The 14,734-nt window shown below is 47.8% G+C and overlaps 7 protein-coding genes across 7 annotated transcripts; 4 read left to right on the top strand and 3 right to left on the bottom strand.

Moving 5' to 3' along the window:
- Positions 1 to 276: 276 nt before the first annotated feature.
- Positions 277 to 855, bottom strand: PENARI_c009G11725 (uncharacterized protein; the record flags this gene model as incomplete). Its single annotated transcript, XM_022632056.1, has 1 exon — positions 277 to 855. The coding sequence occupies one exon, from the start codon at positions 853 to 855 to the stop codon at positions 277 to 279; it is 579 nt and encodes a 192-aa protein (XP_022488066.1).
- A 1,409-nt stretch (positions 856 to 2,264) lies between these two features.
- On the top strand, positions 2,265 to 4,401 carry PENARI_c009G01707 (alpha/beta hydrolase; the record flags this gene model as incomplete). Its single annotated transcript, XM_022631757.1, has 5 exons — positions 2,265 to 2,604; positions 2,661 to 3,890; positions 3,938 to 4,013; positions 4,062 to 4,122; positions 4,174 to 4,401. The coding sequence occupies 5 exons, from the start codon at positions 2,265 to 2,267 to the stop codon at positions 4,399 to 4,401; spliced, it is 1,935 nt and encodes a 644-aa protein (XP_022488251.1).
- A 367-nt stretch (positions 4,402 to 4,768) lies between these two features.
- Positions 4,769 to 5,753, top strand: PENARI_c009G07340 (class II aldolase/adducin family protein; the record flags this gene model as incomplete). Its single annotated transcript, XM_022631917.1, has 3 exons — positions 4,769 to 4,979; positions 5,033 to 5,340; positions 5,397 to 5,753. The coding sequence occupies 3 exons, from the start codon at positions 4,769 to 4,771 to the stop codon at positions 5,751 to 5,753; spliced, it is 876 nt and encodes a 291-aa protein (XP_022488425.1).
- Positions 5,754 to 6,353: 600 nt separating this feature from the next.
- PENARI_c009G00257 (uncharacterized protein) lies at positions 6,354 to 7,207 on the top strand (the record flags this gene model as incomplete). The annotated part of the gene is made up of 4 exons (XM_022631706.1): positions 6,354 to 6,551; positions 6,606 to 6,814; positions 6,866 to 6,937; positions 6,997 to 7,207. 4 exons carry the CDS (start codon positions 6,354 to 6,356, stop codon positions 7,205 to 7,207), a joined length of 690 nt encoding a protein of 229 aa, XP_022488140.1.
- Positions 7,208 to 7,439: 232 nt separating this feature from the next.
- Positions 7,440 to 9,203, bottom strand: PENARI_c009G06329 (uncharacterized protein; the record flags this gene model as incomplete). The annotated part of the gene is made up of 2 exons (XM_022631894.1): positions 7,440 to 8,763; positions 8,986 to 9,203. The coding sequence occupies 2 exons, from the start codon at positions 9,201 to 9,203 to the stop codon at positions 7,440 to 7,442; spliced, it is 1,542 nt and encodes a 513-aa protein (XP_022488287.1).
- A 506-nt stretch (positions 9,204 to 9,709) lies between these two features.
- On the bottom strand, positions 9,710 to 10,419 carry PENARI_c009G11921 (uncharacterized protein; the record flags this gene model as incomplete). The annotated part of the gene is made up of 3 exons (XM_022632064.1): positions 9,710 to 9,864; positions 9,919 to 10,200; positions 10,260 to 10,419. 3 exons carry the CDS (start codon positions 10,417 to 10,419, stop codon positions 9,710 to 9,712), a joined length of 597 nt encoding a protein of 198 aa, XP_022488299.1.
- Positions 10,420 to 11,338: 919 nt separating this feature from the next.
- PENARI_c009G12265 (GFA family protein) lies at positions 11,339 to 14,619 on the top strand (the record flags this gene model as incomplete). The annotated part of the gene is made up of 4 exons (XM_022632075.1): positions 11,339 to 11,455; positions 11,520 to 11,667; positions 14,056 to 14,435; positions 14,572 to 14,619. The coding sequence occupies 4 exons, from the start codon at positions 11,339 to 11,341 to the stop codon at positions 14,617 to 14,619; spliced, it is 693 nt and encodes a 230-aa protein (XP_022488095.1).
- Between the last annotated feature and the right edge of the window lie 115 nt (positions 14,620 to 14,734).

Here is a 14,734-nt window from a genome sequence, read left to right as displayed (position 1 = left end):
TCTGTGCATGGGATTACATCTGAGCGAGCTTCGGCGGGTTTGTATTTTATTTTATTCGTTCCTCTTTGCAATCTGTCCGTGTAAATACCCCGGCGTTGCGCATCCAATCAAAACATAGAGATATCCATGAATCTACTTTCCTAGTCCATGTCCAGTGTAGACATCCAGCTAGACTTGATTTGATATTCACGAATTCATTACTGCCACTAGTAACTAACTAGCAAGGCACATATCATATGCTATCCTATCCTACCATACCCCAGGGTCCATCCAGACTTAAAGCATACTCACAACCTCAACACCAGAAGTCCTTGCCAAAGCCTCCTCAACCTGCTTCAGACTCGCCGTAACAGACTCACAACCACCAATGCCATACGTCCATCCAGAATTCTCCTGCTCCCCCCAAAGATCCTCATACTCCTCAGGCGTAAAATGGAAAGCCTTCCCTCCCGCAAACCCACATAATATAACCGAACTCGGCACACCCGCACAACACGAACACCCCGCTTCAGGATCTCGCACTTGCGGCGCAATAGACCCATCTTTCAATCCGGCTTCGAGCCTTTTGTCGAGATCAACGTAGAGCTTGTCGAATATGTCTGTCTGTTGATAGTGGAGTAGGCGTACTTCTAGGGGTGCGTGTTCTTCGAAGCAGCGATGCCCGGCTTCCAGCCATAGTCGGCCTAGGTCTTGTAGGTCGGCGATGCCGTCGTAGTCGCTGTGTGTGACGAAGTAGCCGTATTTGGGTTGGATGCTTGTTTTGAGGCCTGGGGTTAGGGTTGTTATTGCTTTTATTGCGTCGGTGAGTTTGAGTGTGTGGAGGGAGGTTATGTGGTCTTGGAGGGTTTGGGTCATGTTGGCGGTTTGAAATATATAGCTTGGAAGTGAAGCTTGGGATGGGAAAGAGGTTGTTTGGGCAAGATGTAGAAGAGGGGAGTGGGGCTCTTTTATATTTCCAAGCCATTTTGAGGCTCTTCTGATCCCTGTCAATCAGCCAAGGATTTGGTGATGCATTTGTTATTTCTTGGTCCTAAATGGAATTTCTGTCTACATCGTCTCCCATATATATACAGCACTTCGGTATTGGTCAATATTTCTGCTTTGTGAGGCTTTCTTCATCAATATACCATCCACATTATACGGCACTGCTGTTCTGCTAGTCTTATTTCGAATGTCTTGCAAGATGATGCTCAATAACATTGACAGGCTCGGCTTTATATTGCCACGCTATACAATATATATTAATATTTATATCATAGTGACAGCGAGAGAGAGAGCGAGAGAGAGATCACGATGCATGTGAAGATCCGGGCTGTTTGACATTGCTTATGGTTGCTCAAGAATCGAAACAACTCTCAGTATAACTCTAAGGAGCTATCAAGACGAGCCTCAGGACAAACCTGAGGATAACTCTCAAGGTCACTCTTAACAACTACCCTGACAACACCGAGGCGACCACGACACTCCAAGACGCCCTTTTTCAAGGACTCTTCCGATGAGGACGGCTGCTTCAAGAGGAGAATACCACGAGACTCCGAGGACGCCTTTGATGGGGTGAGGAGTATTTGCCAGACGAGGGTGTGGAATTTCACTTTATGGATTACGAAGAAGAGTTCTAACCAGTGACGAAGTGGAGCGCATCAGAGGGATATCATGAGAACTGTTAACATGCGAACGTTGGACATAAGATGAAAGTACATTAAAATCTCACAAATACAGTTTACAAGAATCTTACCCTATCAAAAGGCCGATTTTCAACACTTTAGCCATTTCAAGGGGGAGTTTAGAAAACACAATGCTCAAGTACACTTCAAGCGCGGCGCTGAATAACACACGTTGTTTTTACATAGCTGGTGAACATGGACAATGAACTATATGGCTATTCTTTCTGCATGCCAAGGTCGAAGAGGCGTGCCCCCGGCGTCTTATACTCTCTCTGCATAAGTATACATGGCAAGAAAGAGAAGCGGTGAAGCCAGACTCATCCAATCCCCAGTTCGCATGCGACGAGTTATCCAGAAATGCAACCCATCACGATCTACCGCTTTCTTAGCCTTGGCCCGTCTTATCAAGACGAATCAGAAAGCAGACAAAACAAAGCAAGCACCAATAAAAAACACGCGAGCCATGCATTCAGCCCCTTGAAAAATAGCCAAACCCCACTTAGTCGCTGTGGGACCCGATCGTCGAGCCATGGATCGACTCATGTTTATTTGAGAGGGGCAATGTGACTTCTTTCTCTCCTCCGTTGCGACTGTCTCAGGATGGAGAAATCACGGTTACCCCCTCGCCCCCGATATACGCGATGGGGTTTACCACTGGCAGCCGTGTTGACCTTCCTGGTGTGGCCAGTCCCTTGGCCTTCGCGGACCTGGATCACGCCGGATGTCCCTGTCCCGCTCACCTGGGATGAGATCACGCCCGCGCAGTCGCTGGAATATCACAACTGTGGGGATGAATTCCAGTGCGCGAGGCTGAAAGTGCCTATGGACTATAAGCGAACCGATGGAAACGGACGTACCTTTGCCTTGGCTGTTGTTCGGTTACCAGCCAAGGTGCCTGTCACTGATCCCCGGTATGGAGGCGCGATCTTAATTAACCCTGGTAAGGCGATTTAAAACCCCCTGTTAATAATGAACCTAGCTCATTTTATATTTTAGGCGGACCTGGTGGTCCTGGAACAATGCAGGCATTTCTGTCGGGCCCCGATCTCCAGCAGATTGTTGATGCAGAGGGTGACCCTAGTGAAACGAGAGAGAGTACTGTCGATAAGTATTTCGATATCATCGGGTTTGATCCTCGGGGTGCGGGATCCACAACACCCCCTGTGATGTGTTTCCCCGACCCGGTGTCGCAACGGAATTGGGAGCTGCAAGTTGCTACCGAAGGCATGCTCGGTAGTGGTTGGGATGCGCTACAGAGAAACTGGCAGCGCACTGAAGCGCTCAACTCGGGTTGCTCGGTGTATGATATGTCCAGCTTGGAAACAGACGAGCCAATGATGTCATTTGTCAATACGCGACTGGTCGCGGAGGATATGCTGACTATCATTGAGCGACATGGCGAGTGGCGTGAGAAGCAAGGTCAAGCAGCCCACAAGTGTCATGAGTCGGACGAGACTCGGGCGATTTTAGAGCGCACTCGATGGCACCGTGGGGAAGAACCACTGCTTTACTGGGGCAGGTCATATGGGACCCTCCTAGGTAGCACATTTGCCTCGCTCTTCCCGGATCGAGTAAACCGAGCCGTTCTTGACGGCGTAGTTGACATGTTCAAATATTACCAAGGCAAAGGGAAAAACGCCATCACTGACGCAGATGCAATATTCGAGCGGTTCGGACAATACTGTAACGAAGCAGGGCTAGCTGGCTGTCCATTCTACATTGATGGCGGCGCAGACGCCATCAAAGAAGCATACTGGCAGCTTGAGAAACAAATCCTCAATGCATCGATACCGGTGATGGCCTCTGCGTTACGGGGCCCCGAGGTCGTCACTTGGACAGACATCAAAGCGATGCAACGAGTCGCCATATACCAACCTCTGCTTGCATTCCCTCTGCTGGCAAGGAGAATGAATGAGCTATCCAAAGGCAACGCCGTCCCCGCGGCTGATTTTAAGCATGGGAATCACTTCGGCGCGTGTCCATCTAACGCGTGTAGTCGTGCTGGGCCGTGGTCTGCTGAGTGTGCTCGTGCGCAGGATAATGAGCTCTATGCGATGTCTGCAATTCTGTGCTCGGATGCGGAGTTTCTGACCACTCTGAGCATGGAAGAGTTCAAGATTATGTGGGATGAGCTTACGGCTGATAGTTACTCGCTTGGGGATTACTGGGCGCAGATGCAGTTGAGCTGTGTCGGTTGGAAGGCAAAGCCAAAATATCCGTTCCGAGGTATGTTTCGTTTTGCATGTTATATTTCTTCCGCTGACTAGTTTCAGGGCCTTTCGGTGGGAATACAGCACATCCTTTGCTCATTGTGTCGAATACTCTCGACCCAGTTACACCTCTACACAGGTATGTCTCCCTTTATCGACATGGCATGATCGAAGCTAATATTTCCAGTGCCCAACATATGGCTCAGATGTTCCCAGGATCTGGCTTACTCCAACAAGAATCAGAAGGGGTGAGTTTACTCTAGTCGATATCTCTCCGTTTCCATCATGACATCATGTAGCACACTACAATCGCGGCTCCCTCCATCTGTATCGCCAAAGCCATTCGCAACTACTTCCAGACAGGCGTATTACCCGCCGCAGGAACCCTCTGCCAAGCTGATCTAAAACCACTGGTTGGTTCCCCTGATCATGCCGCCACTCTCAGCGAGAGTCTCAGCCCAGCCGACCGTAAGCTGTTCAAGGCTTTGATGGCGGAGGTTGAGCGAGGACCTATGTTCTCTGTATAAGATTCCTACTTTGGATCCTGTCCTACCGACTGTTCGCAGGGTTCTGGTTGTTCTTCTACGAAACATTATGATCTTGTGAAATAATAACCTAGAGCGTTGATTTCGTATATTGCGTTAAGCGGTTTCAGCTATCTGACTGAATTTTCGGGGTTACAGTAGTTCTCAATTCCATCTCTTTTCCATATACATGTATATCCCAGAGGATCATCTCCAAGTCGAAATCCGGATATCCGCTGCGGAGTACAACGTAGGAACCTCGGTTCGGCCAATCTGACTTGACCGATAATCAGCAACCCCGCTTCAGCTAGGGAACTAAGAACTTCATCATTCGCACACTTATCACCATTCTCACGTCAACATTCCAGCCATGGCTCCCCCAACCGCAACAGACACTATCACCAACACCGTCGTTATGCAAGCCCCGCGATCATCCCAAGCGGAAGGCGCCGAAAAAGCTAAGATCAAAATGCAAATGCCCAGCATGCCCGTATTCGAAGATAAGATGAAAGAGCGCGAGTACCTCAAGGGCCGTCTAGCAGCTGCATTCCGGATCTTCGGCGACAAGGGATATGACGAAGGTAAGGGATCCAGATGCTGCTATGCATATCAACCGCTCACATACATTCAACAGGTGTCGCTGGACACATCACCGTCCGTGACCCGGTTGACCCATCAACCTTCTGGGTGAACCCCTTCGGTACGGCATTCAAACTGATGAAAGCCTCGGATTTGATCCAGGTTGACCATGCCGGTAAGGTTATCGACGGTGGACCGAATCGGATGTTGAACGCTGCCGCGTTTATGATCCATTCGGCTATCCATGCGGCCAGGCCCGATGTGAATTGTGCAGCGCATAGTCATAGTCTTCACGGGCGGGCGTTTTGTTCGCTTGGCCGACCGTTGGATATTATTTCGCAGGATGCTTGCGCTTTCCATAATGTAAGTTTCTCATTGACTCGCCCATTGGTGTTAGATCCCGGCTAAGAACGCAACAGGACTTGGCACTTTATAACTCCTTCAAAGGCGTCGTGCTAGCCGAAGAAGAAGGCCAAAATATCGCCAAAGCACTTGGTAACAAGAAGGCTGCGCTTCTCCAGAACCACGGTCTTTTGACTGTCGGCAATACCATCGAGGAAACAGTATTCTGGTTCGTCAGCCTGGAGAAATGCTGCTACGCACAACTCCTTGCGGACGCTGCGGCGACCGGCCGAGGCGGACAGACCGTCAAAATCGATGAAGCGGACGCCGCTTTCACGTACAAAACCGTTGGGACTCCCAAAGCCGGCTGGTTCAGCGCAAAGCCCCTATTCGACGTGATCCATGCAGAGACTAAGGGCGAGTACTTGGAATAAGACATTTGACCCTGAATAGGGCTGCTCAATTAACAGTAGTCTAAACGGCCCCAGCCACGAACCTGTTTAATAGTTTGCACCAATTAACGCAATGCAAAACAGCCACGCGGAGTTGTACCCGCAGTGTTCTTTCATTAATTTATATTGCTTTCCATAGTACGGAAGTCCCGGAGAGACATGGCCGGGACGGGGTAGTGGTATGAGCGAAGGTGGTGCTGTCAGGTGAATAAAAAGTCTACTCACGGAGCAATAGGTTGGAATATGATTGTTTGGCACAAATTAATGCGTCAATGGGATGCGCCAATTTGTTGGGATTGTGCGTTTCACCAGTTAGCCTCAATGCTAGTGTTGTTTTAAGGTGAAACATCCTGGGCTTTCGGACCACGCCCCGTTTTTAGTCAATTCCACCACTATACAGCTGTTGTATTAGTTCCTCTTCGGATTTCAGGGGGAGAATGTATAAATATGGAGTGTCTTCATGTCATTGTGGAAGTAAACTAATCATTTCTTTCTACTGTTTACTGCTTTTGAGATCTACCTGGCGCAGGAACGCTTAGCGACTCATTCTTCGAAAATTTTGCCTTTTTCACCCTGTTCAATATGCGTTTCATTATCCCTGCCCTTGCCAGCATTGGCCTTGTCAGTGCTGGTGTCACTGAGCACGCGAAGAGAGATGATACCTGGGGTGGCAGTGTTTCACTTGGTCCCTCCAAGTCGACCATTATCAATGCTGTTACTACTCTGATCCCTGGTGCTGCTCCCCCCACTCAGAACGGAGTGCTGTTCTTGTGGCCTGGTGTGAGTTTTCAACTACCTAGAATCTAACTTGAAGCAGTGTGCTGATAGCCATAGATGTCCAACGGAACGGGCGACCTCGTCCAGACCACCCTCGAGAGCTGGCCCAGCAACTCCTGGTGCGGAGCCACCAAGGGCCAGTGGTGTGTGCGCGCCAGTGTCTTCGGAAGCTTTGGCCAGCTTGATGGTAATGGTGCCGCTGTCAGTGGCGACGACCACGTCCGTATCGAGTACAACTTGGAGTCTGATGGACAGACCTGGAAGCAGTAAGTGCTAGTATTTGTGGGCGAAGTATAAATCAAGACTAATATAAATAGGACCGTCACTAACGCTGTGACCGGCGCCCTGCTCTCCACCTACTCCCTTGCCTCCGGCCCATATATGAGAGGGTGAGTTTCCCAAAGCGGATATTTGATATTGATATTTGGGGTATACTGACTTGGACTAGATACGGTACCGGTACTGAGTGCAATAACCACTGCTCTGGTACTATCGCTGCTCAGAAGTACCTGAACACTGTTATTACCCTCGCCGGTGCTGATACCACTTTCGGTTCTACTATTTCTAAGGCTGCTGGTGCTTCTTACACTGGACTTAAGTCCAGTCAGGGTGGCAAGGTTTGGACTATTGCCGAGATTGATATCCCTGCTATGAATTAGACTAGCTGAGAGGCAGTATTTTGAGAGGAACACATTGTAAGAGGGCATACGTGGGTTGGTGTGAAAGCCTTGTCACTAGTATCTCAGTCACCTCTGCATTGCAGTACTCATCCATGGAAAGATTCAAACATGTACGATAGTTTGGAGAGAACATTATCAATGGATCAGTGAATTATCAACACTACTCCTCGCTAATAGAAATGCAAATCAAACATTATATACTAATCAACCCCTACCCGCGATAATCAAGCAAAACATCCAACCGCACCGGCCCAGGAGCCGCCGCACCCCCAATGCCATTCCGAGCCTTCTTCGACTCAACATAAGCATCAACCACCTTGTCCGCATTAGGGGTAATAACAGAACACCCCTGCCCGTCAGCCTGACAAATTGACATACCCTGCACATGCTGTTTAGCAATCTGAGCTTGAATAGCCGACACATCCCAACCCGACCAGCCATTATTCTCCCCATCTCCAAACGTAAATTCACCCCAGGTACACGAATACCCACCCCACTGGTCCTTCGGAAGCGAATCACCCGGCGCAGCACCCCATGCACCCTCGGAATCCTCATCAAAGGCGACATAGCGCGTTTCACCGGGTGCAATTGAGAACGTCACTGCGGAGTGTCCGTACCACCCGTTCATCTTCCCGTCGGGCCCGAATTTGTTCCAGACAACTACTGTCCAGGGTTTATCGTGTGCGCCGTGGAACTGCGCTACGTATTTGTAGGTGTGTGCTTCTTCAGGGCTGACGATGATGATGTTGCTGCCCCATGGTTTGCCGACGTTACCGCGGTAGTCGATTTCTGTTCCATGTGGTGCTGTACGCCCGCCGAATCCGTTGGCTGAGAATTCGCCTTTCGGTGGTGTTGCTGTCCAGGCTACTGGTGCGGGTTTGTCGGCTTTCGGGCCTGGGAGGAGTTGGTTGACTACTGGTAGGTCTGGGAGGACTTCGCCTGGGAGAGCGAGGACTGCGTTGACAGCACCGCCGTTGTCTTTCTTTGGTGGGCCTTTGTGTGGGACTTCTTTTTGTTCCTTGGTTGGATTGTCGCGGAGTGTGTCTGCCAGTGATGGGGTGTCTGGTTCTGGTGTGACGGTGACTTGCACGGTGCGTGTTGCGGTTCGGGTTATCGTCTTGGTCTTCAAGATGGTTGTTGTAGCCTCAGACTCTGTTGGTTCAGGAGGAATGGTCTGAGGCTTGTTGATGTGAGGATTTGCTGGCTCAGACTGAGTTGCGGCTTGATATATAGGCTCGGAATGAGGCTGCATTTGGTTCCACTGGGCTTGGAAGGGTTCCGGGGCCATAGGCTCAGGCATGAAACTGTGTGCCGGGTACTCTGAGGCACATGGCGTGGGCTCAGGCACTTCCTTAATGAGTGTCAACGTACTGAAAATAGTGTTGGTAGGCGCGCAGTTCCCGACGACTGTAGTGGTAGTCGTGAGAGTAACAAATTCCAGCTCCATATCCCCTTGGATATTTTCCGCATTACCCCAAGCCAGATCCTTCGGCTCCAATTGCTCAGCATGGCGTCTCAGGTGTCGGTGTCGGTGGCTATGAGCATGGTAGTGATGCAAGCCAGCAAATGCATACTCGACAAAGCCGGCGATGAGGAACGGTATAGACACGTTCCAACGCATTTCCCAAAAAAAAAAAAAAAAATACAGTCGACGATAGCTCGACAGGAAATCAAGCGTCGACAATTGACACGATAGTCGAAGGCGTCAATGAATATTGGTTCAAAATTAAGTATTACGCGCTTATTTGGTCGCATACATGTCGATAGCGCGGTGTCGGTGGTCGTGGTCGTAGTTGTCGCTCGGAGACACGCGATCTGGGGACGCGACTTGGTTTATAAAGCCCTTTGAGGAAAAGTCTGGATTTCCATCTGGAATGTACTCCCACTCTTGGCCTTGGAAGGGCTCCGTGAGAGGGACAGTAGCAGCCCTGAATTCCGGGCCTCCTTGGCCAAGGATTTGGTCATTGACATACATTTTCGCGTTTTGGGGGCGCTATTTGATACGCGCAGATTTATTACTGCAAGTCATTGCAGTTTGAGATATTAACAAAACTAGCGAGATGTTGAACGGCAGATGAGAGTACCGCTCAATGAAAGTCAAGGTCTGAGGTTGACCTGAGCAGCCCCTTGCGTCGCATTCCGGCTTTGCATCATCACAATTCGTCCCTCATTTCTCGCGAAACCCATTTGTACAGGCTGTCAAATCAATTCAGATTAGATTAGAAATTGCGCGATCGGAATTAGGTTATCTTGTCAAAATAAACACATAGTTCTCAGAGATGTGCATTAATGAGTGTATTGAATGGAAAATGCATAAAAGAGAGTGACTGTCCTTGGCATAAGTTTCCCCCCAGGCAGATAAAGCAAAAATATATATCCATGTGTTCCAATTTTCCGTTATCTTTTATAACACTCCCCCAGAACTCAAGATTCACCTATCCACGCATCAAATTGTTTCTCTCTCGAATTTCTCGACGCACTTTACATCCGGCAGGAACCAGAAACCTGTGTCTGAGGAGGTCCAACATCAACTAACTGTGTACCACTAATAGTAGTAACACTATGGTCAATACCATTGAACACACAAGTAACACCAGCTTGATCCGATACAATATGAGAGATACTCAAAGGATTGGCTGCACTCGTTAGTTTATTTCCACCCGAAAGAGACAATAAGTCGATAAACATACTAATTTGGACACTTCCACCGTTGGTGGGGAAGAGCTGAGTAAACTGAGCATTGGCGGCACCGATGAAAGTGACCTGAACATCGTTGTTCGGATGCACCACGGGGCTTTGCGGAGTCGGAGAAGACCCTATTGCGTGGCAAGATGCAGATACCTGGGTTTGCGGAGGGCCCACATCCACCAGCTCCGCTCCGGTGACGGTTGTCACACTGTGATCAATGCCATTGAAGGTGCATTGGATGCCAGCTGTGTTGGATGAAATGTGCGAGATGCTAAGTGGGTTGCCTAAGGAGGACGATGTTAAAATAAGTTATGTAAATAGGCCCTGATAAAGGGATGCTCACCAATGGAGGCGACAGTGCCGTCACTCGGGAAGCTTTGGGTAAATTGGGCATTGGCTGCACCAATGAATGTAATCTCAACTTGATTGTTCCTTGTCTTCAGCGGGCTTCCACTAGTAGTGGTAATAGCAGCTAGGAGACAGATGACTGCACAAGTCTTCATATCGAACGGAGGATGGATGAATTTATTAGATGTTGATGTTCAGTAGATGGATTGGATATATTTCCGTCTGGCTCTGGCAAGAAACAGGACCCTTTTTATAATTTTCGTGGTGTCTCTGTAAACTCGGTCCTAAGTATAGTTTTCATACGGATCTTGCTAATAGCAGGTCGTCAGTTATTCTGCTCCGCCCAAGTGGCGGACTTATGATGTCTACGATTTAAAAAGAGTATACGCATTGCTGTGCAGCTCTTAGAAAATGAATGATCAGCTGAACGAAGAATCCCAAGTCCTCCAACTCTTTTCAGCAATAAATGTGGATATTGTCTCTCAAATCCCAAGGCTCAACGGTTTAATCGGGAGTTCCCACCAATTGAATGTGTCTGTCTTGGTCCCTCTCCGGGGTATCGTGTTTCTGTTCGTCTTATATCTCTTCGTCTTCTCGGAACTTCGTATTGGCAGTCGTATAAGGTTTGAAGTTCCACGGAAAGTACCGCACGAGTCACTAAATATAGGGATTCGATCACGGGAGTCGTGCGTGGTCTCTTAATTGAGTATGTGCATCAAGAATGACGCACAGTATTATTGGATATGACTCGCATAGCTTACAGTGATATCCAATCTCTAGTTTATTTCCCTAGTTTAGTTCCCTAGGCCCCACCGCAAGTGCACTAGTCCGTATTGGGAGGTCTTTCGGCCGACCTCGTATTTGACCACTTATCTTGGATGAGTCAGCGTGAAGAACTGTACTGCCATAGAATATTCTGGCAGAATTCTTAAAAGTGTGGGGGCGGGGGAGGGGTGGGGGGACCGGGATTCCGGGATTTGGAGCCAACAAACTGAGTGCTTTCAACATCATCTCTATCAGCAACTATTCACTATAGCATAGACTTATCGATTCTCGATAGCTCCAAACAGGACAATGTCTACTGACAAATCTAAACCCTACATACCCCTAGCCGGCGGCGCAGATGACGGTTGGTCTAAAGAGCACCAAGCGACAGCTACATGCTATTGCGGCGCCGTACAACTTGCCTTTGTGCGTATAGCGCATACCTTAATACCAAGAACCGCACACCACTAATATCAACGGCAAACTATAGCCAACCGAAGGTCCCGGCCTAGTCGGCACATTCCTCTGCCACTGTTCAGACTGCCGCAAAATCACCGCCTCAATGTTCGCCTCCAATTTCATAATTGCAGATGCCTATCTGAAACACCTGCGCGGCCGCGAGAATCTCAAAACCTACAGTCAGTCTCGAACAATCGCTTCCGGTAAAAGCATGACCAACTTCTTCTGTTCAACGTGCGGTTCGCTTATGTACCGCGTCGGCGAGGCATACCCGGGACATAGTATTCTTCGTATTGGGACAGTGGACGATTTTAACTTACATGAGACTAAGTTGAAGCCGAGGATTGAGCAGTATACGAAGGATCGGGTTGGGTGGTTACGCCGTGTGGAGGGTGTTCGGCAGGTCAGAGGGTCGGCTTATAGTCAGAGAAGAAGAGAGGCTAAGAGTTCGCTTTGAATTGGGCGAATGAGACATGTCTATCAATAGCTGCTCTGCTGTGGGGTCGGTAAACTTATGACTATATCAGGTGGAGCACTGCCGTTGATCAGAAATCATCTTAAAGTTTCTTGCTAGGAGTACACTACTAATCCCGCTACCGTAGCGAATGTTTCAGGTAGGCCCACAGGGTCTGATGTGGGGGTTGGAACCATGATTTTATATCGCGATCAAAACAACAACCGGGGAGTTACAGGACCGGGAATTCTTATGGTCTTCTCTGCACGTCCTGAACTCTTCTGGTTTTACAGGTAGGTTCGAAATCAATTTTACTACTTAGAGGTTCTTTTCGAACCGTCTTTCGAAACACGCGATAACTACCATGGTCACTCTGCCTCCGTACCTTAATCTTATCAGTATTCTAGTACACTATTATAAATACTAGAAGATGTTTGTAGCGGCCCTGAAAACGAAGAAGTGGAAAGGTGAGAAGGAAATTTAAAAAGAAACGTATAATTGTGTAGATTGATCTAGAGTGACATGCAAATTTAGATTGACCACTGAAAGAAGCTTTAGCTAGGACAAGCAAATATACCGGCCGCCTTTATGTTTCCGGTAGTAGTCTATTCTAGGAAGCCATGTAGTGGCTCAACCAAAGAGGCCTCGTTTCCCACTTCTACTATTTTTGAATTAGACAAATTTTCCACAGGATGAGCACACGCTATCTTTGGAAGCATTTTCTATATGAACCTGATATCGACTGACTGGAGCCTTGATGTTAGTCTTAGATAACGCTGTGAAAAACTGTGCGAGGCTAGATGTCTCGTTTCAAGATCACCACGTAGTAATTGCAAAGCTTGGTCGATGTAGTGGACAAAATTGCTTTGAGGCTCTAATGTAGGTCTTTTGGATCTCAAAAAAAAAAAGCAACTTCAGGTAGATAATCGTAATGATAGTAACACCTACCAAACAAGATACGCAAGAATATCCCTTCGGTTAAAACATGTACTTGGTACTTTTCTCTGCATTCCAAGTATCTTTGAGGTGGCTCGCTTGGTACTATGCATTTACATTTTCCATATGCTGGATTCACAGCGTGGGTTAAGTAAACTAACTCCATATAATTGCATACTAAATAGATTAGAAAGCTTTGAGGGTTCAAAGACCCCAGCAAGGAACTGCATAGAGGTCATGCAGATATCGTTAAAGATAGGATAGTTCACAGTTACATTTACTTAAAAGAGCGGAATATATAGAAAATTGGAAGGAATTCCCCATTGGAAAGAGCCTCACATTTTTCAGATAGTTTATAAGTATACTTGACTTCGAAGTGCCTAGTGCAATGGAATAAAAGCAGAATTAAATATTAGAATGATTGCCTAAGATCTCATCAAGGTTGGAATAGTTCGCAATTAAATTTCACTTAAAAGCGGGCAGTACATACCAAATGTAAGTGGAGTGTTAAAGGATTATGAGCCTGTTAATATAATACTTGGGATCTCACTAATAACCTATATCCGCTTGAACATAATCAAAGAGACACGAAGCAAGTCGTCGCTTTTAGTGACCTCGTCTTTACTGAATGCCATTCTCCCGCATTCCTCTCCCGTTCTTCTTATCGTGTTCATGCTTTACTTCCGCATACCGTTAGTTTCCTATCACTCCATATTTCCACCAAGTCGTCACTTGCTACTATACATAGTGCGCAACTAGCATCGACTATACCATCTCTCTACACATATCCGAGTTTATGCACCAGAATACATTCCAGCATATGACTGCATTCAATCACAACTCTCCGCTTGTGCCCCCAAGTCCAAAAGAACAACTCAAAGATGCCTGAAACAACCCACACATGTGCTAGGTGTTTGAAACCAAAGCCATCGGCTCACTTCATCAAGCCGAACGGCGGCGAGACACTATTTCTGTGTTGTGACACTTGCAGGGAGAAGAGCTGAAACGTAAGACCCTCCAGACCTACGAGACACATTTAACCTAATAAAATGATTTGGAAACCAGTATCACCGAGGTTATAGAAGGAGAGGTAAAAGTGAAACCCAGCTAGTGGCCGATGCAAACAACGATCTCAACAACTCAGCAACCAGAAAGCCATGTACTGATGCAGTCACAGTCCCTGTCAGCAATCAGGTGTCCCAATCATTATCATCTGATTTAGACAACAATCCTCGCCTTTCTGTTACAATCGCACCCGCATTCGTGAGCAGCACTACCAACGAGACTACCAGCACGACTGTCATCACCATCACCACTACCATCAAGCGCGTCAACGACCTAGGCAAGGAGCCTTCCTCGAAAATTAATACCAAGGCTGAGCAGTCCTGCCAAGAGGCCGACGATTGTGAACCTTACTCAGTGACGGATGATTTCTCTTCCGGAAGAGAGCGCTCTAGGAAAGATAGCTCCGTTGACATGGAAGCTGCCCCCGGTTCTGACCTTTTCTGGTGCATTCACTGTGAGAGGAGTCGTCCTGCTCCATTTCAGGCTATGTCGGTGTGCTTGCTTTGCGTTCGGGACTGGAAGTGGTGCGAGAAAGGCTCACACAATCGACCCAAGGCAGACTTTATGTGGCAAGGAAATGAGCATGATGAATGTGTTCATTGCGTAATGGGTACTAATGCGTCCTAAGGGAATGTCATTAAGCACAGAGAATCAGGTTGAGGATTTCGGGGACTAGATTATTGCTCGCATGGGAGGAACTTGAGGGAATTGTATCTTTATAACTATCGTTACAGCTTGCTTATGATATGTACTTGCTCACTATTCTGCACTGATCAAAACTGCCATTTACA

The sequence above is a fragment of the Penicillium arizonense genome (genome assembly GCF_001773325.1).
Source record: "Penicillium arizonense strain CBS 141311 chromosome Unknown PENARI_contig009, whole genome shotgun sequence".
NCBI lineage: Eukaryota > Fungi > Ascomycota > Eurotiomycetes > Eurotiales > Aspergillaceae > Penicillium > Penicillium arizonense.
The sequence above is the reverse complement of the archived record's forward strand: the minus strand, read 5'-3'. Positions and strand labels throughout refer to the sequence as shown.